General features: G+C 35.9%; 2 protein-coding genes across 2 annotated transcripts; both read left to right on the top strand.

The window, feature by feature from the left end:
* The first annotated feature begins 3,486 nt into the window (after nucleotides 1-3,486).
* LOC144435265 (pyrethroid hydrolase Ces2a-like) lies at nucleotides 3,487-14,923 on the top strand. Its single transcript, XM_078123855.1, has 8 exons — nucleotides 3,487-3,846; nucleotides 4,226-4,385; nucleotides 7,895-7,972; nucleotides 9,470-9,588; nucleotides 10,448-10,615; nucleotides 12,468-13,120; nucleotides 13,506-13,678; nucleotides 14,817-14,923. Exons 1-8 carry the CDS (start codon nucleotides 3,487-3,489, stop codon nucleotides 14,846-14,848), a joined length of 1,743 nt encoding a protein of 580 aa, XP_077979981.1. The 3' UTR covers nucleotides 14,849-14,923.
* Nucleotides 14,924-16,197: 1,274 nt separating this feature from the next.
* LOC144435254 (pyrethroid hydrolase Ces2e-like) lies at nucleotides 16,198-21,942 on the top strand. The gene is made up of 8 exons (XM_078123845.1): nucleotides 16,198-16,545; nucleotides 17,044-17,203; nucleotides 17,394-17,471; nucleotides 18,106-18,224; nucleotides 18,776-18,943; nucleotides 19,904-20,550; nucleotides 20,978-21,150; nucleotides 21,911-21,942. The coding sequence occupies exons 1-8, from the start codon at nucleotides 16,198-16,200 to the stop codon at nucleotides 21,940-21,942; spliced, it is 1,725 nt and encodes a 574-aa protein (XP_077979971.1).

The following is a 21,942-nucleotide window of genomic DNA, read 5'->3' as shown; positions in this document are numbered from 1 at the left end:
TGGATATTAAAGTATATTTACCTTACGCTATTTCAATATACATGCGTTATGCAAGTGAAATACTTCTGAATACCAATAATATCGGAGGCGGACATTGCACCATGTACCAGAAACGTGGGTTCGAGTATATGTATCAGACCCAGTGTTACATTCCTACTATTGTTGGCAATAACTATCAATGCTGATGAAGACCCAACTGTCGAAATCAGCACAGGTAAACTACTCGGTTCAACTGTGCAGTTCACTCACGGTGACACCCAACACACCGTCAATATCTACAAGGGGGCTCCATTCGCTGAACCCCCGATAGGTGACTTAAGATTTCAACCGCCAGTACCTGTATCTCCATGTCTTTATCTGAATGTGTTTGTACCTCAACATGGGGTAAGTAGTTCTTCACGGCACTGAGTCTTACTACAGTGTCTATGACCTTGTTCATTAAGGGAGCCATCATTAAGAAATTCCTATTTGACCTTGAATATGGAGGTCAAGATGAAAGGCTCAAGTATAAAAAGAGAGATTGACTAATAATATCAGGTATGGTAGAAAGTCAATTTTTGAAAGTATTGGTCAAGGTCATATGTCAATACCTTAATAGATAATCTAATATTAATCATTTTACTTAGATTATGTCTCAAAGACTTTAAGGCAGTCAAAGAAGTTAAAGCTCCGATCTTAATTTTTAGCGCAAGTTTCTCATAACGCCGTGCTTTGGTGACAAAGAAAGCATAACTATACAGTTCAGCATGATTCCAGCTGGGGTATCGTTTACTGTTCCTGAACCTTAATAGTATCTCTGTTGTGAAAGATGCCTGCTCATTACATTCATTAAAACGTTTTACGAAATTCTGATTTGTTTCATGTTTCATATATTTTTCGATAAAGTTAAATTATCTCAGACACCCATTGACTGGTCACTGTTTGTTTAGCCAACATGTAGACTTGAAGGACTAACAATACTTCACTATTTCAGCTGTCCTAACTGCTATTTTGATCTGATCTTTTTTAAATGTTCGCTCGACCTCCAAGTCTACAAACGCTCATTAGATCTGCTAGTCCAGAATGGCATCCCTACACAAAACCTGATTGGTTGAAGATGTAATTAGAGTTATTATGTATCGGAGAATCAGGTCAATAATTATGTGTCATCAGGAGAGGATTTAGGGGAAGCAAACTCTATTCAATACTATTATATAATATAATATTATATTATATTATATTATATAATATTATATTATATTATATTATATTATATTATATTATATTATATTATATATGATATATTATATTATATTATATTATATTATATTATATTATATTAAACTTTTGTTATTTGTATGCACGTTATTGTGGCTGGGCTTGGCTTGGCCTAAATAATACCATATCTAAAGTCTGCTTGTAGATTTGATGTATGTCGGTGCACTCAAAATGTATGTTTGTGGGGTTTTTTAAAATCTAGAATTCATAATTTTTACGGCAATATAAAGCTCCATAAAGGAATCAACGCTTTCTATAATAACTCACATCCAAAGGGTTGTCGAGCACAAGCTCTTTTCTTTACTAGGAGAGTTTATAGTCGGTAGACCTGTTATTGGTTTTATTTTCATACTACATGTACTATACAATGGTAAATCACTAACATAAGTTTTGAAGCCAGTAGAATAGAATAGAATAGAATAGAATAGAATAGAATAGAATAGAATAGAATAGAATAGAATAGAGTCTGTATTGCATCTATTAAGAAAACTACATTTCTTCATTGAATTTTCTGCAATAAGTGTTTGATGCTAAAACAAACTAGTAAATATATAAACTAGAGTAATAATAGTTAACAAAAAAAATTAACAAAATAAAAAGATAATGATACATTCTCCTATATAATAATATATAGGAGAACGTCGAGGAGTCCTAAAAGATCAGTATCGTATGTCCATCAATTGTAGATGTGCCCTAGGCCCTAGATCCTGATGAGTTGAGGTGAGTTGTAGTGTCCAATGTAACATGTAATGTCTTAAACAAAATGAATGTATATATACACGCACAGTACTGTCTTCACACTGACGAGTAGAACTAGTGAGACCTGTTTATCAACTTAATTTCTGAACTACCTATGAGGATTACTTTTAACCTTTTACGTAACTTTATTTTTTCTCCCAAGCGCAAACACTGATTGTGGAATGTGTTTCATGCTACACAAAAAAATATTCAGAGTGTAGAGTTTCATATTGCGCGTTAGAAAAAAGTAAATTGAATACACATATTAATGGAGACGATTCTTGAAATTGATAACTTACGAGAAGTTTCCGAATACAAGACGTAAAAGATTTCCATCCATGACAATATTTGTATTTTTGAAATAAGCCCAATAAAATAGTTATTAAAATACAAAAATGCCGTGTTCAACCAAGGGCTTGGGGCAACAATTCTGGTGTCTATAACAATATTGAATAACGCCGTGAATATAGACAACATCAACAAGTTCCGTCATGTTCTTGTTTATCATTATATTCAGTATCTTGAATCGCTAATTAATATATAATTATAATACGCAGAGAAATACAAATATTTAACTAGATCGAATCGAGCTGGAATGCAAATAGAATACATACGGGACACGGCTGTGGAGTGTACCGATTGAATAGCGCCCCCAACGGTCGTAGAATTTACTTCTCTATTTTGTCGCGCGATCGAGAGATCAAATGATTCGAATCTTGGAATTTGAAAATTCAACCTCCACCATAGGGGGCTCGTCTTCCAACAGTGAATAAGTTGCAATAATAAACAAGTGATGTAGAATATATTTTTAATCATTCCATTGCTGGCCTTATACCCAAAATAAGAAATATGTGTATACGTGTAAAACAAGTTTATAAAAATATACTATACATAAAGAAGTAAGTATGTAAATGTGACTCATAGCTAACTTGGGCCTTTATTATCTGTATGACATCATTATCATTTTCGAGTTGCACCAGAAATGTTGCCTCATGCCCCTGGTTCAACTAGTCCATCTATTCTATTACCGAGTGACCATATATGTTCATATGCATACGAGGAATATACTTCAGTAGTCGTTCATAGTCTTGTTATAGTAACGGGCCTAGAGTGTACAGAGAAGAATTTTGTTTCAAAAAGTGATTTGTGCATAAAATTTTGATTTTGTATATCTGAATAATATGAAATATCGTGTTTTGTATACATTTTTGTTGACTGTGAGTTTTTGTTATATATATCTCGTTCATTTTACGGGTGCGTACAATGAAGTCTCGAGTTGTTTCCTTATCATGACCTTTGTTCCGATTAGGGCATGACGCCTCTGTTACGTGAATCTCTACACCACTCCTATTGTATTGTGCCTAGTTCAAAGTGTGCTGGATATAAAGTATATTTACCTTACGCTATTTCAACAACGCATGCGTTATGCAAGTGAAATACTTCTGAATACCAATAATATCGGTGGCGGACATTAGACCGTATACCAGAAACATGGGTTCGAGTATATGTATCAGACCCAGTGTTACATTCGTACTATTGTTAGCAATAACTATCAATGCTGAAGACCCAACTGTCGAAATTAGTACAGGTAAACTTGTAGGTTCAACTGTACAGTTCACACACGGTGACACCCAGCACACCGTCAATGTCTACAAACGGATACCATTCGCTGAACCCCCGATAGGTGACCTAAGATTTCAACCTCCAGTACCTGTAACACCATGGGACGGAGTTTACGATGCAACACGCGTCGGAGATGCCTGTATGCAAATGCAGTTGCCAATATTTCCAACAACAGAAGATTTGAGCGAAGACTGTCTTTATCTGAATGTGTTTGTACCTCAGCATGGGGTAAGTAGTTCTTCACGTGACTGAGTCTTACTACGTTTAGGTGTCTTTGGCCTTCATGTTCATCAAGGGAGCCGTCATTATTTATGACATGGGCGTCGGAGGAATTGCTTTGAAAAAAAAAGAAACTTTGAGTGCCCCTTCACTCCCCGGTTTTTGCGCAACCTCCCCTCTAGCTTTTTGAGTGAACCATCCCTTCCGAACCCCCCCCCCCCCCCCGCCCAGGTTATAAACAATGACGGCTCTCTAATTCGTACAATGCAAGACATGCCTTGGAATTTAATATGTATATAATATGTACAGGTAAATTCAAGTTAAATAAACGGTACTGTAATCCTCGTATTAGACTTACTGACAATACTATTCAACTGATTATCTGCAGCTGAAGAAGTATGCAGTTATGGTATGGATACATGGCGGTGGCTTCAACATGGGGTCAGGCTCACCAGTAGCTTATGATGCAACCCCATTGGCTGCTATCAATGACGTCATAGTGGTATCTATCAACTACCGACTTGGTCCATTCGGATATTTAACTACAGGTGTGTATTAAAATAGCGTCAATGACGTTGCAAAACAACTGTAAAGCTGTTGATATTTAGCACAACTGAACACTGAGAAGTACAGTAGAGCTATAATTGACAAAATGGCTGGGTGTGTGTGTGTGTGTGTGTGTGTGTGTGTGTGTCTTGGTATTTGCTGTTGAGATTACTTTTGGTGTGTTGATAGAAAATTGTTCATGACATGATGATTCCGCCATGGCAACTGGGATGTGCAAGTATGGTCTAAAAATAAGACATTTAAAACAAAAAATACAAGACAGATAAGGCTAGATTTTAACGGGGATGCATTTGGGGGGGGGGGGGTGACGGATCAACTCGTCCAAATTTCAACTCGTCCCATTTCAACTCGTCCCACTCAACTCGTCCAATTTTCAACTCGCCCCAATTTCAACTCGCCCCATTTTCAACTCGCCCCAACTCTTTAAAATATAATTTACCTCTGCATATATGAAATCGAAGCTAGTAGTACTCAGTTTGGAGGGTATTTGGTATCTCGTATTCCACTAATGAAGCACAACTTGCAATGTAAACACATACTTAGTTGCGTTAAAGTAACTAGGGAGAAGAGACACGTCTCCAAAACCCGTACGCGCGGAAGTCGTAAGCATGTCAGTCACTAATATTCTCCCTGGTTATTATCATTATTATTTCTTATTTGGGTTTGTAAACATTAAGTCCTAAAAGTGTGAAAAGTGATATTCCATGACTGAGGAAAGTTGTTGTGCTAGTATCAGTTCTAGATCTACCAAACACTTAGCCAAAACCCACAACACTTTCTGCTATGAAATGTTACATTTGCTACACTTCAACTGGCTACGTAGGTAAAATCATGTAAATTTTTCGGTCCCCGTACTTCGAGTCCATGTATCGTTTAGATTTATAAACGTTTCCTAGTGGTACTCATCCTCAATGTCATTGATACACTTTGGGCAATTTCTCGAATTCTTTAAATGCAGTGGTAGTAGGGGTTTGCATAAATAATATTGAATACAAAACAAATCATTTAAATGCTTATATAATATACACTTCGGTGAAGCTTCAATTTGAGCTCTGATAGTTTGTTGTGCCTGGTCAAAAATGCGTTGCTTTATAATTTCAAGATGACTTTTATTAGTACACTGATTTACCCAAACTTCACCAAAACCTAGTGATAGCAGTCCCTGCTTTATGAATCGAAACCCAGTTAACTTCTCTGTAGTTTTCAACTCTGTCGTACATGTATTCGTAACAAGATTTCAAAATACAGTTACTGGAAACTAACAATTTACTTCAATATTTTATCATATTGTAAGTTCTGGTATATTTAAGAGGGTATCTACCAAGCTCACTGTATACCATAACATTACATGTCGACTTTTTTACTCCAAAAATGCGTTTACAGAAATCAAGGTGAACTCTTTCAATATTTTGACCCTTGTGTAATCCCCAAACTTCTGACGCACATGAGAGAATACTACCAACGTAACAATCAAACAAAAATAACAAAGTTTCATGGTTCAGGGATAGTGAAGAGGTGTTACGATGTAATGCAAAAAGTGCCTTCCTACCCTGGTCCGCAAATTGTTTTTCCGTGCAAGAAAACTTGTTATTATAACTCAGCAACATTCCTAAATATTAAGTAAACTTATCAACCACTTCAACAAATTGTCCATCGTAAACCCATTGCTCATTAATTCTCAGTCTACCACCATTCCTGAAAACCATAATCTTTGTCTTGTCAATATTGACCTCTAAATTCCAGTTTCTCGAGTAATCCAAAAGGTAATTTAACTGTTGCTGCAATCCTTGTACACTTTCCGAAAATAAAACTAAATCGTCAGCATACATCAACAAGAATGAACTAAGAGATTTACACTCTAGAGGTATACAATCATTGTTTAGAAAACCCATTTCTAAGTCGTTAATATACATAGAAAATAATATAGGAGATAAAACTTCCCCTTGCATTAAACCTACTTTACTTATAAAATGATCTGATATAAAACCATCTACTGCAACACAAGATCTGACGTTGGCATACATAGAACGAATGATAGATAAAATCTTCCCTCTAATTCCAATTTTTGAAAGTTTATGCAACAGTTTACATCGATTTACAGAGTCGAATGCCTTTTTGAAATCAATGAAAGCACAATATAGGCGCTTCTTAGATGACAGAGATTTAGAGACAAGGGTATTTAAGACAAAAATAGCATCCACTGTGCCAAAACCAGGCATAAACCCAAACTGTGCATCAGTAATTATATTTTGAGATGAAGACGATGTGAAAATGGATTCATAGACAAGACTTAGTGAACACACATTCACAAAATGTACAAAAATATGCCTAGTAAAAACAATCACGCCCATAGCAGCAGCCAAGTGATGGCATATATTACAAAGGTAAAAAAAAAGAGATTAATAGACAAGTGAATTAACATTCAAAAAATATATCCAAATATACCCAGCAACAATACTACGCCCATGGCAACAGCATATGATGGTGATGCATATTGCAAATATAATAACAGCGATGGTTAGGCAAGTGGATGAACATCCAAAAGGTTGATGCAAATATGCCTAGCAACAAAACCATGCCCATAGCAACAACAAAGGGATGGTGTATATGATAACGGTAACAAGAGGCTAGGAATAGATAGGAAACTTGATCAACATTGGGCAAACGATCACCTTTGGCTAATAAACATTAGTTTTGAACGGTACAGTCGTGCTACAATGCCAATGGCGCTATTTTATATTTATTTTTACAAAAAATGTTTATCCACATGCCAATCCGTCCTTGGGATTACTAAGTTTCCGATGAAAAAATCAGAAAATAGGGTAGGTTGGTCAGGATTTTATTTCATTTTATCTTTTCATTTGTTTTTAGCTTTGAAAAATATTGATTCGACCCAAAACCAAACGGGAAATTAGACGGACATGACGGCCGAGAAGACAAGGGATTTAATAATATGTTTGTTTTAAATGTTTAAAATTGTTTAAGGTCGACTGCTTAAGTTAGGATCGGTCGATTTATCGTAAACACATATTTTGCCTAACTACCCCTGCTGTTATCTTTTGCCCTATATACCATCATTTGGTTGTTTCTATGCACTTGGCCTTTTTCTAGGTAGACATGTATTCACTTTTTTGAATATATCTCCACTTGTATGTATGTATGTATGTATGTATGTATGTATGTATGTATGCATGTATGTAAGTATGTATGTATGTATGTATGTATGTATGTATGTATGCGTGTATTCTCCTAGCATGACGTATTTAGCTTACGACATTCTTGTAATATAACCATTATGACCATACAAATGCCGTAACCGTAACATCTATAATTCATATGAACTTTTAGGGCATGAATATATTTATCTCTATGCAAATAACATTTAGCAGATACCTTTGATTGGAAACGGTCATTTGTTCGTAAAAGTCACCACGTGGTGTATGTCCCCGTTTCCCAGAATTGAATATATTTTTTATTTACATAAAATCAGGCGACTCAGCAGCACGTGGCAATGTTGGTATGCTTGATCAGGTTGAAGGATTGAAATGGGTGAAGAACAACATTGAAGGTTTGTGACGGAGTGTTTACTTTTATCTGTGTGTTACACTCAAAGTGGTATTTTCGACAATTTGTGGGTAATTAAATTTAAGAAACAAATTATTGTTGTTGTTGTTGTTGTTGTTGTTGTTGTTGTTGTTGTTGTTGTTGTTGTTGTTGTTGTTGTTGTTGTTGTTGTTGTTGTTGTTGTTGTTATTATTATTATTATTATTATTATTATTATAAATGAAGACAGAGCAAAATAACAAAAACTATTTAAATTCAGGTAACTTCTGTCTTTCTAAGAGATGACATTGATTAGTGGTGTTATTTTCTTACTCAGAAGGTAATGGCCGGGGCCTGATATAAGATTGGCTTATGCACTTGTATTGATTATAGATATAATATGACAATATGAATGAGAGAAGGGTATTGATTAAGAATATTAAGACAATGAATTTACTGTTTTTCTAGTTTTAAAAATTGAAAGACCATATATCAAGTGCGTGTATGTTCCTACATAATTGCAACAAATTTTAAAACGTACAGGGAAGATTGTTTTTCTAAGTATTAGTGAGTGATTTCTACTCAAGCTGAGTAAATAAAGTAATCGCTATGTTCACTCCGGTCTGTGCATGCATCTATCGATTCCCCATATATATATATATATATTATATATATATATATATATATATATATATAGTTTTGTATTGGTTACACTCAAAGTGGTATTTTCGACAATTTGTGGGTAATTAAATTTAAGAAAAAAATTATTGTTGTTGTTGTTGTTGTTGTTGTTGTTGTTGTTGTTGTTGTTGTTGTTGTAAATGAAGACAGAGCAAAATAACAAAAACTATTGAAATTATGTTTCAGGTAACTTCTGTCTATCTAAGAGATGACATCGATTAGTGGTGTTATTTTCTTACTCAGCAGGTAATGGCCGGGGCCTGATACAAAGATTAGCTTAGACTCATTTATACTTTTATATACAAAACTATTACGCTCTGCCACTGCGGTATAGAGCACTGTCTTAGCAGATTGATACTCACCGAGTGTTATATATATATATATATATATATATATATATATATATATATATATATATATATATATATATATATATATATATATATATAATCACAATACATTGATTACCAGTGTTTTCTTGTGATTAAAAATCATAACTTGAGTTTACCAATGACTTCTTATACATGCAACAAGAAACCTTTTAGAGTAGTTTTAGGTTTTGTTTTGGAATGCAATCGATGTTATCACCAGAGGGTTTCACATAATTCTTTTGCATGAAATCCCCAAATGGCCAAAGGGTGCGGTAAAGGTTTTTATTTTTCAAAATTAAAGAAGTTAACGAGGTCCTATTTCATCCCCTAAACATATGTATGTTGATAGCAATAATCAATACAAGTGTATTAAACGTATTTAAAATAATCCTGTTTGAACTGTACCTTCAAGGGCAGATATGGACATTGTTAGTTTTAGCTACTAGTATCTATTTCACTTTTCGTTACAGCTTTCGGAGGTGATGTAGACAGAGTGACCATATTTGGAGAAAGTGCTGGAGCATTTAGCTGTCATATGCATATCCTGTCCCCTTTGTCATCTGGACTGTTCCACAGGGCTATTCTACAGGTAGATGTAATTTATTTGCATTTTAGTGTAAAAGCCTGGCTGCATTAGTGAACGTAACGGTGTCGTTTCTATTTTTCAAATTTATAATAGATGTGACCTACTTAACGATAACAGTGATTTTTGGTCGTTCACTTTGTGATAAAAGCATGAAATTTGGTATAGACATGTACAATGTTTAAGGGTCAATGAGTCAGAACATAACGGTAGCCACCCGAAAGCCAATATGGCGGCCATTCCTCCGCCGCCGCCCCTTGTAAATACTGAAGGCTCCCTAAGCTTAAGCATACAGCAAATGTTGTTCTTCAGCGTATAATAGCGGACTGGCTATCGTCTGCATTCGGCTTCGCTATCTGTACATGCATATTTCATCGATTCCACAGCTTCCTACCAAGACTTGATGTAATTTCGCCACAATCGCAATACTGTTGAAGTTTTTATGAGGGATTTCCTGGAACCACAGCGTTTGTTGATTAGCGTTGGCTTCCACCATGATAGCGCACAGAAAGCAAACAAAGGCTTCCACCATGATAGCGTACAGAAAGCAAACAAATTTTGGATGTAGCTGTCATTTGCTTACATATAAAAATGCACATGACAACGGGAAAGAAAGTTCATGTAGTTCGAATTTCAAAGAACTGACCTTATTTGGGCCAAGTGTGCCGGTATGTGGAAAATTATTGCCCGGGTAGAGCTCTCGATATCTCCACACCAATACATAGGGACGTGATTACATGATAATGTCCAATATCATCAATTATCTATACATGTCTACATGTGTGAGGCCACCTTCCTATGGTTGTCTCTAGTTTTTGTTGACGAACGATTGTTTCAATCTGTCTTTATTTTTCCTGAATTTCAGAGTGGCGCCCTCTCACCTGCATATGGACTTACAGATGACATAGAAACCTCGGTCAAGGCTGCTTATGCATTGGGAAAGGAGCTTGGGTGTGAGCAGGATAATTCTGAAGATCTGGTTCGGTGTCTTCGTAAAGTTCCAGCCGAATATTTTGTGCAAGATTCGTTGGTGGTATGTGTGATTGTTTTGCGATGAAATTTGGTGGTATGCATTGTACGATTACAATTGGATATGACAATTGTATGAGCTCAGTGACATGTTAATACTCGATAGACAAGTTCTTGATCTCAGGGGTTTATTTATTCATGAATGTATATTTTACTAAAACGTTGCTAAGGGACCATTCAGTTTCTTCGGGGGGGGTCACCCTGTTTTTGAAATTGGCAGGAGGGGGGGTCATGCTGTTTAGAATTTTGTGAATAGGGGGTCATTGTGTTTTGGATTGTGATGGACGAAAAAAATCCTTTTCGACAATGGCATATAGCTATAGCCTTGTCTGAAATGTGGTACATGTAAATATTTGTTCTTGTCCCTGTTCTTACATCAGTTCTTAAGTATTACTTCACGTAAGAGTTCAAACATAACTATACATAATGCTTTACCTAGCTACAATATACCACACTAGTTACAGAACATGTCATGTAAATGCTTGGCTATTTCACAATCAATGTTTCACGTATATTGCACTTTGGGGCTAACGTGAGCTTGAACGTTTCGTAACGGTAATCTTCATACTATTAGATAGTTTATAAAAGAAGTCAATCTAAAGTGTTTACTCGTCAGTATAAACTTGTCAGAAGGGATTAATACACTTTCTATTTCGGACACTACATGTTATCGACACTACTAATCACACCATCTCATCAGATTCCAGTTTCTATTATATACTAGGTATGACCACCTAAATTAGGTTCTCTAATGTACCAGTGACTTTACTTACTATACATGCAATATTAATGCCCCTGTACAATGTTACGGGCCCATTTTTATGTGACACGGGAAACTCGTTTAAAACTTCCATTTACGTTAGCATTTCAAAGTTTGGAAACATTACCTCAAAGTTTAAGAATAACCTAAAAAGTGCCTTAATAGAAACAAAAAAGAACTCCAGATCTGCCAGAAGGAAACCCCAAGGACTCCTTCACCCCCAGAGATCATTCATGCATTCAACCAACAATCAGATGCACCAACCTTTTTACTGTCATTAAAGTTTCCTTAAATATTTTCACCCTATGCTAATTTGAAGATGTGAAATGTTTGCCATGATATACTAAAATTGCCTCCTTAAAACAACAAATCTCCCCTACCAATTATACTACCATTAGATATGCTGACCTTTATAATGTTTTTAAGAACATATTTCAATCATAGTTTCTGATACTTGATGGTACTTGAAAGCTTGGCGGTTATTGCCTGAAATGGTCTGAATAGCCTAACATTGGTTTTAAGAGTACAAACCTTTAGGGTTTCTAGGGGGAGACCCCATGTGAGGTGGACACATCTCAGTCACTTCCCCAGACCTCTCACTATCAAGATGCTATCCAACTATATTTCAAAAATATTTCAACCGTATGTAGTTGCCTTTTACATGTTGGTGTAAAGCTTGGAAATTATTGTCTAAAAGTGTCTGGCATGGATAGTCTCAAAATTGACATTTAAAGTGGCCATATGGATGAGAATTTGGTATTCATTTTGGATTTTTATTTGATAAAACAGCTTCACTAAGTTATTCTACTTGAAAAAATAATGTGAAATAACATATACCAAGTCTATGTTCACAACTCAATAAACGGCAAAACATTAAACAATGTGTAAAATGTTTGTTATTGTACGTACAATAACAAACTTTTTGCATCTTTTTGCAATGTATTGAGTTATGAACATGGACTTGGTATATGTTATTTCACATTATTTTTTCAAGTAGAAAAACTTAGTGAAGCTGTTTTATCAAATAAAAATCCAACATAAATACTTAATACCTAAACTGGCCGGTCCCTAAAAATGTGTCTATTTGTTCTTGTAGGAAAGTCTAGAGAGTGTTACAGCAGGAACAGAGCTAGTACAGCCGTTTAATCCAATTGTTGATGACCACTTCGCACCAAAAAATCCTTTCGAAAAACTTTCCACTGGATCGTTTAATAAAGTTGATTGCATTGTTGGAACAAATGCTGATGAAGGCATGATGTGGCATCTGATGTTTTTCCCCGAGGCAAATGGTACCGCGCCATTTGTTGACAAAACAACGTTTGATGCTATGGCACCCATGTACATTTTCCCACCAAACCACAAGTATCCAGCTATTAGGGAGATGGCGAAATATTTGTATACAGATTGGGAGAAAGCCGATTCTACCGAATATACTTACTTAGATACTCTCAGCCAGATGGCAGGAGACTCGTTTTTTGTTTGTCCATCTGACAAGTGTGCACGTGATCTGGTCAATGTTGACGCTGATGCCTACCTTTATCATTTTACTCACTATCCATCATCATCGATCTTCAAAACAACGTGGCTGAAAGCAACACATGCGGAAGATCTTCCATTTGTGTTTGGGTGGAACTTCCGTTCACAGCTTCATCCCGATATCGATAGTGATTGGCTGTTTACGTTCACCGATGAAGAGGTTGAGATGTCATTGCAGATTATGAAATATTTCACTAACTTTGCTAAGACTGGGTGAGCATGTACATTTTATGTGGCTTAGAATGGAAATATAACGTAAATTCGTATACCTATATGAAATTCAACAAACTTCTGAAAGTCTCTTTGCAATATTGCCATTTCGAACCTTTTAACTGGATAACAAAGATTACAATTTACTTTGATATCATGTCTGAGAATTCAAAGTATGTACTTACCTGTCACTGTGTGTGAATGTGTATTTGCATACAGTAAAACCTCCCAAAGTATACCCCCTTTCTAAATCACCTATAGAAACCACCGACAGAAAGTCTTGAAATCCCGACTTCTGTGTATCGTTAATATTCAATCAAACGTACATACAAATTAGTTTGATAATAATTACTGTAAATTAAGATCAAGTGTTTATCTCTCTTTAAAGTGACCCTAACCTGAACGAAGATGGCAGCATGGCAGAGATAAGTTGGCCCAAATTCACCGTTCCTGAGCTGCACTACAAGGAACTGTCTCCATCCATGCCAACTAAAAGAGCCTTGAAAGCCAAGGAATGTGCATTCTGGAATCAACTGTATAGTGATATGCAGAAGCACACTGGTGAGTACACTAGCATATATCTCGCTTTGACCAAAGCGTTTACTATTTTTTTTTTCAAAAACCAATAAAGAAGTTAATTGTATCATCACATTGCCACATGATGATGATATTTTACGTAAATATAAATCTCCGGTCAATTATCCCCCAAAATAATAGCATAGTCATATTGTAACACATGGTTATGGTGTAGACAAATATATAATCACCTGCATTTATAATGAAGTTGCCTATGCCATAACCAATATTCAAGGAACACATTTGGTGATGGCTTAAAACCAGAATTATCGGACACAATTTGCCAAGCCAATAGGTCACTAAATATTGTTGAAAGATTTGTGTTCTTCTAAAGAAGACAACTATTAAATGTGACATCACTATATATCAGACCCTTTCAGATAAAGTCATGTTCGCAATATATCTACCTTCCTTGACAAATTATGTCCGATAATTTAGGTGTCAAGCCAGAGCCAAATTTGTTCCTTGAACCACAGGGGCTCAGGTTTAGTTAGTTTAGTTTAGATCACCCCCCCCCCCACACACACACACACACACACACACACACTCACTCACTCAATAAAAATAACAACAAAATATAAACATGGAAAAACAGGAAATATTCATTAAACAATGTTTCTATTCAACAAGATTCCAATATATTTTCCTGTGTGAAATGGTCAGAGATGTACAATGTTAATTAATCAATGTTTGTCAGTGTTTATATGTTGATGTTGTGGTTTTCGTTTGTTTGTTTGTTTTTTGTTTGTTTTTTGGTTTAAGTGTTTTCGTAAAGAAAACTAACAGCCTGAGTAAATGTTCATCAACATTGAATAACAACTGAACAGTTTCATAATACATTCAGATGACACCTCGAGCCTCTGGACTCTCTTTACTGATATGTAGTTATACAAAATATGATATAATATCTCTATATCAGTCTTGACGCCGTACCTAAACTTGTTAACCATTTTGAAGGGACACTGATTGTCAAGCACAAAATATCTTACTGGGTTGAATTGTACTATATAGTTCATTTGGTACAACTTGCCATCCAGTGCTACTGCTGTTTATAACAGCATGATACAATATGAATATTAACCACTCGACAGTGTTAACATAAACTGTCAATCTTTTTTTGCAGATGAATTAAAGACAAAATGTGGAGAAGAGTGATACCCAGGTCAACCTTTCCATCCAATGGTGTAATATTGTTTACATTTAATTTGAGTAATTTATCAAATTAAGTGAACCAATCAGAGGACCTTCATTACGTATCATGAATTTGGCGAAGATGTCATGATAAAGAAAATAAGATAGTGCACTGACCCTGTAGATTGACATCGAACTGACGTATAGCATGTAGGAACTTTGATAGTATTTGAGTGATAAATTGTTCAGCAGACGTTCAGAAAGAAAGATGACTGCACATTAATTTCTTTTATTAATTCATTCCCATTTATTTCATGGCTAATAAATTTGATATTTTTTAAATCTTAATTTGCTCTCAGATTCGTTGATTGACGAATGTTTGTTCATTCGTTTGAATAATTCATCTCACTTTTATAGTGTTTTCACAGTAGCTCGAACACACGATGGCATCCGAGTGATTTGGGCGAAATTGTAGTCGCTTGAAAAAAAATTCGAAAATGTAACTGTTCCACATTATTATATATAAAGTGTTCATATTTCATATTTTCACTATTTGCATAATATTTCTTTTCATTCGATGTAGTAGTTTTTGTTGACATTGAAACAATGTGTCGATGACAATATTCATTATGCAAATATATGCTAATGACATGAATATCGCAGATATTATTCTACGTTTTAATTTTCATCCATGTATAGTGTCAGTTTGTCTTTTCAGTACATTTTGTCAGTTATGTATTGTATTTCATCGTTCTTGTTATCCTATTTGTGCGATATTTTATGTTAGAGGACCAACCACAATGGAAATAAGTTAAAACTGTTTTTGCATCATCCGCGGCAAAGGTCTTCAATAATGTACCTTTTTGTCTTCCCCGCGAATGTGTTAGTTGTATTGTATATCCGTTTGTGGTTTTCCGAATATTTATTTTTTTGCAACTAGGTGAAAACGCGGGATGGAATTTAAGTACCAATTATTTTGTTATAATTGCACCCTTCACAGTAAACCTTAAACGAAAAGAGATCATTTGGGTCCCTATACTAAGATAGTAGCTACAAACTGAATAAACATTCTATTCTCAGCGATGACTCTGTTATGGCTACTGCCTCTCTTACAAAATATGCGTTATCTTACAAACTTCCGTTCTGTGACCTTTATCTGATGGTGTGGTTGTTACTGAGGGCCGGTACTAGATTTAACTGTGGTCGTGTCTCGTATAGTCTGGGTCACGCTTTTAAGCTGCCCACTAGCATGACATTTGTCTGGTTCCAGCAATAAATACGGCGATCGCTGCACTGGTGGTTTAGCTTTTACAAAGTGATCCTCAAAGTGGGACACCACCTAGCATATACTAGCATCAAAAACTTGAGCGAGTATGTGTGCTAAATTTAGCGCTACATTCCTACTATTGTTAGTAATAACTACCAATGCGGAAGATCCAACTGTCGACATCAGCACAGGTAAACTAGTTGGTTCAGCTGTACAGTTCACACACGAGGACACCCAACACACCGTGCATGTCTACAAAGGGATACCGTACGCTGAACCCCCGATAGGGGACTTGAGATTTCGACCACCTGTTCCTAAATCACAGTGGAGTGGAATTTACGACGCCACACAAATCAGAGATGCATGTATGCAACTTAAGACCCCGTTATCTCTAATACCGGACGATTTCAGCGAAGACTGCCTATTTCTGAATGTTTTTGTGCCTCAAAGTGTGGTGAGTAGAAGGCAAACTTGTATGTACTAAATATTGCTGTGTAATGTGTCCATGACCTACATTATAATTAGAATTGTCTACCAGTCATGTATTGATTCATACAGATGCAACATTTATTTCTTTGGAATCTAGTATACTTAGGGTCCATTCCTGTTAAACTTTATCAGCTTGGCCCATAGGCTGCTCAGGCTAATTTGCTGGCTACTTGTTAACTGGAAATATAAACAACAACAAGTCAGCAACTAAGAAATATATTTTTTCTTTTGGACATCCATACTTCCATACACACATCCATCCATCCTTGAATACATACATACATACATACATACATACATACATACATACATACATACATGAACACCACACAACAACACACCACACCAACTGTATGTTTACGAGAATGGTAATCTTTTCATAGTTTTAATTATATATTTGTCATGTGTTTGACTAATTTTTTCATGACATGGCAGTGAAATATCCAATGCTGATTTTCTACAGCTGAAGAAGTATGCAGTTATGGTATGGATACACGGCGGTGGTTTCATCATGGGTTCTGGCTCACCAATAGCTTATGATTCAACCCCATTGGCAGCTGTCAATGACGTCATTGTGGTGACTATCAACTACCGACTTGGTCCACTCGGTTTTTTAACTACAGGTGAGTACATGGCCGCATATAAAACATGAACATTATAATATTGTACAGACGTTATTTTAGTTGGGTTTGAATTTTACTCACTCTGATCTTATCTTTTCATTCTTAAAGTTTGAATTTCTGTCGTCTGTGTAGAGAGCATTGCAATGTACTTTGAACTCCCAGTATTCATTAGCTCTCACTTTATAATCAGGTGACTCAACTGCGACTGGTAACTATGGTATGCTTGATCAGGTTGAAGCATTGAAATGGGTGAAGAAGAACATCGAAGGTTTGTGAAACGTTTCCAACTTTAATTTATGTGTGCGATATCTGGAAATAATCACACGTGTCTCTTGTTGTTTGCCAGCGTCAATGTCAGCTTTTCGTATACACTAATTTCTTATTTCTAGGTGTTTGCAGTATAAAATATCGCCAATGACATAGTAGCTGAACTCCCTTCACTTCTGTCCGTGTCCATTTTGGATTTTCGTTTGTTTGTTTGTTTGTTTGTTTGTTTGTTTGTTTGTTTGTTTTGGGGATTTCAACAGCACAATGTCTTAGGCATGGACACAAATGTATTAATTGTGATGGTTAACGAGATTGGGGACAGTTTCACTGATGGTCATTAAGTTTGGAACCATTGATGGTCATTAAGTTTGGGACAAGGGTCAAGTCCCCCTCTTCTCGCGGCTGCGCCGCTCGGCATACACAGACAGATTAGGGACGATAGTCACGAGTCTGACAGTGAGACTACTGGAATGGAGGCCATGGTTTAAACGGTGAGGGCGAAATGAAGAGGAAGATAATACTATGTCTTAGAAACAGCTTTCATGATATGAATTGCCCTAAATTTACTGTTCCTTATGATTATGCATTGTTCATTGATTTTTATTTCAAATTAAACTTATTTATTTCTATTTCAGCTTTTGGAGGTGATGCAGACCGAGTGACCATATTTGGGGAGAGTACTGGATCAATTAGTTCTCATTTGCATATTTTGTCCCCTTTGTCATCTGGACTATTTCACAGGGCTATTCTACAGGTAGATCTAATATATTTTGTTATCAGTGTGAAGTAACCCCATGTGCCTCCACAAATTACATTAAAACACCCATCAAGTCATTGATGGTCACAAGGAAAGTAATCTATACACAGGTTACTTGCCAAAAGGCTTTCACGTTCGGTGACTATTCTTCACTATGTCTAAAGATATTCGAAATGTTGCTAAAATATATTGTGTCGATCCCCTTGTTAATTGGTATAGTTGTGCATCCAATATGCTCGAATTCAATGAAACATCCATTGGACATTGAGCCATGTTTACCCAATATCCAATAAGGTAACTCATTATGTTATATTACATATTTCGAATACTCACTAGGTAAATCCATATTTTGGTGACATAAGAACTGAGAATGTTTCGGATGTACCTACCGCGACTTTGTTTTGCATAGAAAGGGGTGAACAACATGTAATACAAATTATATGAAGTGTGCAACACTACACTTCTTAGCATTATTTTCCTGTCCACTGTCCACCACTCTGTGCTGTTTTATATGTTTGTTGACATGCATGAACGTCTTTATTTTTCAGAGTGGTGCCCTCTCACCCGGATATGGACTTGTATATGATATAGACACCGCAGTAAAGGCTGCTTATACATTGGCCAAGGAGCTTGGGTGTGAGCATGATAATTCTGAAGATCTCATTCAGTGTCTTCGTGACGTTCCAGTCCAAAGTTTTCCGAAGGCTTCATTAATGGTATGTTTTTGAGAATGAAATTTGCTGTTTATTATAATCTGCTTACATTTTTGTAGCGAAGGCTCATTTGATAAAAAAAGACTTACTGATTTTAGAACCGCGCCTTTTTGACGTTAAGACCATTCACAAAACTAAATGTTTTTATAGTAGAATTAAACTCAGGTCTTGTTATCATATCAGCGTTCATATCATGAAACACCGAAAGCAACACAACACAACACAACACAACACAATACAATACAATACAATACAATACAATACAATACAATACAATACAATACAATACTAAAATCCAAAACGACCACATGATGCGATGGTTTTGCTGTTATTGTAAATTTGTTGTACACAGTGAAGATGCATTACCTTTCATTGTAAACAAGAAAAATATTACTTGTCAGACCTTCCGCCTCCTGATGACCTGCTTTCGGTTCATAGGTAATATTAAATTACAAAGGAAATTAACAACCTTTATTGATAGAATTACCAGTCAATTAATTATGCATGACTACAGTTGGTGTTACTAGTAGTTTATCGCATCGACAGCATTAATTCACGTTACCTCTATAAATTCGGTTTTTATAAAGGGTATACAATATCAAGTATGAAACGATGAAGTTTACATTTGAATAACATATTGGAAATCTGACATTCCACGATGATATTAAAGTACAGAAAATCCGAGTCCTTAGCGTCTGAGTTGGTGAGTCTAGATTGCAAATTGGTCAAACCGACCACATTTATTTTTAATTCTATAATTCGGTTAAATAAAGTGTATACCTTGTCGAATATGAATTTACAGAGGACGGTGTAATTCACCTTCAGAAATATATTATATCCAATATTTTGAAGACCAAAATCACGAATGGCCTTTTCGTTGTAGGTGTCACTTACTCGCCTATCTACAATAATCTACTATAGGCTAGCCAAAGTTAACATAGTGTTCATTTATTCTGATTGTAGGGAAGTGTTCAGAGTGTTAAAGCAGGAAGCGAAGTGTTTGAACCTTTCAGTCCAATTGTGGATGACTACTTCGCACCAAAAGATCCTTTCCGAAAGCTGTCTGATGGCTCTTTCAATAAAGTTGACTGCATTGTTGGATCAATGGCTGATGAAGGCATGTTCATGAACATGATGTCATTTCCCGAGGCAAACGGTACTGCGCCGTTCGTTGACAAAGGAATGTTTGAAGATATGTCCCCGATGTACATTTTCCCCCCATACCACAAGTATCCAGCTGTTAAGGACATGGCGAAATATTTCTACACGGATTGGGAGAAAGCCGATTCTGCTGAGTATAGTTACTTAGACGCTCTTAGTGAAATGACGGGAGACTCACTTTTCGTTTGTCCAATTGACAAGTGTGCACGTGATCTGTTCAATGCTGGTGTTGATGCCTACCTTTATCATTTCACACACAATCCATTATCATCGATCTGGAAAACAACTTGGCTGAAAGCAGCACATGCAGAAGACATTCCGTATGTATTCGGCTATCAGCTTCGTTCCCAACTTTATTCCGATAGTGATTGGCACTTTACTATGACGGACGAAGAGAACCTGATGTCACTGCAGATTATGAAATATTTCACCAACTTTGCTAAGACTGGGTGAGCATGAATGTTTACTTGAAAGTTACAAAAGTATTCTTGTAATAATAAACTATAAACTCGTTTGAATTTTAAATCGATCTAACAATTTAAACCCGTCCGTTATAATTGAGACATAGAAGAGAAATTATTTGCATGTTTCCATTTCAAGCGAATCAACACAGGCGATTATATACATACATGTAGTACTGTCTATAGAGCGTTTATATAGTTTGTATAGATATATATATGTACTACATACATACATACATACATACATACATACATACATACATACATACATACATACATACACACACACACACAAATATATATATATATATATATATATATATATATATATATATATATATATATATATATATATATATATATATATATATATATATATATATAATTAAATAATTCTGTTTATCTCTTTTGAAAGTGACCCTAACCTGAACGAAGATGGTAGCGTGACAGAGATCAGTTGGCCTAAATTCACGGTTCCTGAGCTGCAGTACAAGGAACTATCTCCATCTATGCCAACTAAGAGAGCCTTGAGAGCCAGAGAATGTGCATTCTGGAATCAATTTCAAGGCGATTTACGAAAACACATTGGTGAGTATACATAGTGGGGTGTTTACGCTTCTCTATATAGTCAACGTTAATTTTTCTCCAAAACAAAGCAAAAAACACGTGATTTAGAATAAAAGCTAAATGATCGCGTGTGTTGCCATGTAGTGACGTTTGGCATATCGTGATCATGACCCATTGTCCACTCTTTCAAAACACACAACATTGGCATGTTATCACAGACCTTCAGTGTCGACAACTAGAAATACTCCTGTCTCTGTTATCCAGTGGTATGATATGATAAAAGTTGAGTTGTTTAAGGTATGTGTCGTAGGTAGCAAAATGGCTACGCCGGAAAGAAAATCTAGGCTTTGATGATAACACGACAACACAATTATGTGACATAATGGGCTAGGCCGCAATTCACCATCCATGAAATTATCAGCCAAACTGGCTGTCAGTTTACGTCATAAACAAGTGTCCTGTCAGTGATTTCCTGCGTACGTACGAAAAAACCCCTACCCGTTGCTCCTCGCTAGTTTAATTAGACATGGAATGAATCCTCGAACAACTAAAATGTCTACACTAATGACTGTGATAATAATTGCGTGGCAAGATATTGGGGATAATGTGGTGGAGTGGAGATGTTGACCTCGGTCCTGTGGTTGTCAGGTGTGCACTCATTTAGACTTTAGTTATTCTGCCCTTCAGCTCAGACAATTAGATACAATGGTAGACATTGATTTATAATACAGAATCCATTCGACAACCTTATTGCAAACTGCGTATTCTGTTTATTTTTCAGATGAAAGGAAGACAAAATGTGGAGAAGAGTGA

This window comes from Glandiceps talaboti, chromosome 1, assembly GCF_964340395.1.
Source record: "Glandiceps talaboti chromosome 1, keGlaTala1.1, whole genome shotgun sequence".
NCBI lineage: Eukaryota > Metazoa > Hemichordata > Enteropneusta > Spengelidae > Glandiceps > Glandiceps talaboti.
Note: the sequence above shows the minus strand (reverse complement) of the source record. Positions and strands in the feature narration are given on the sequence as shown.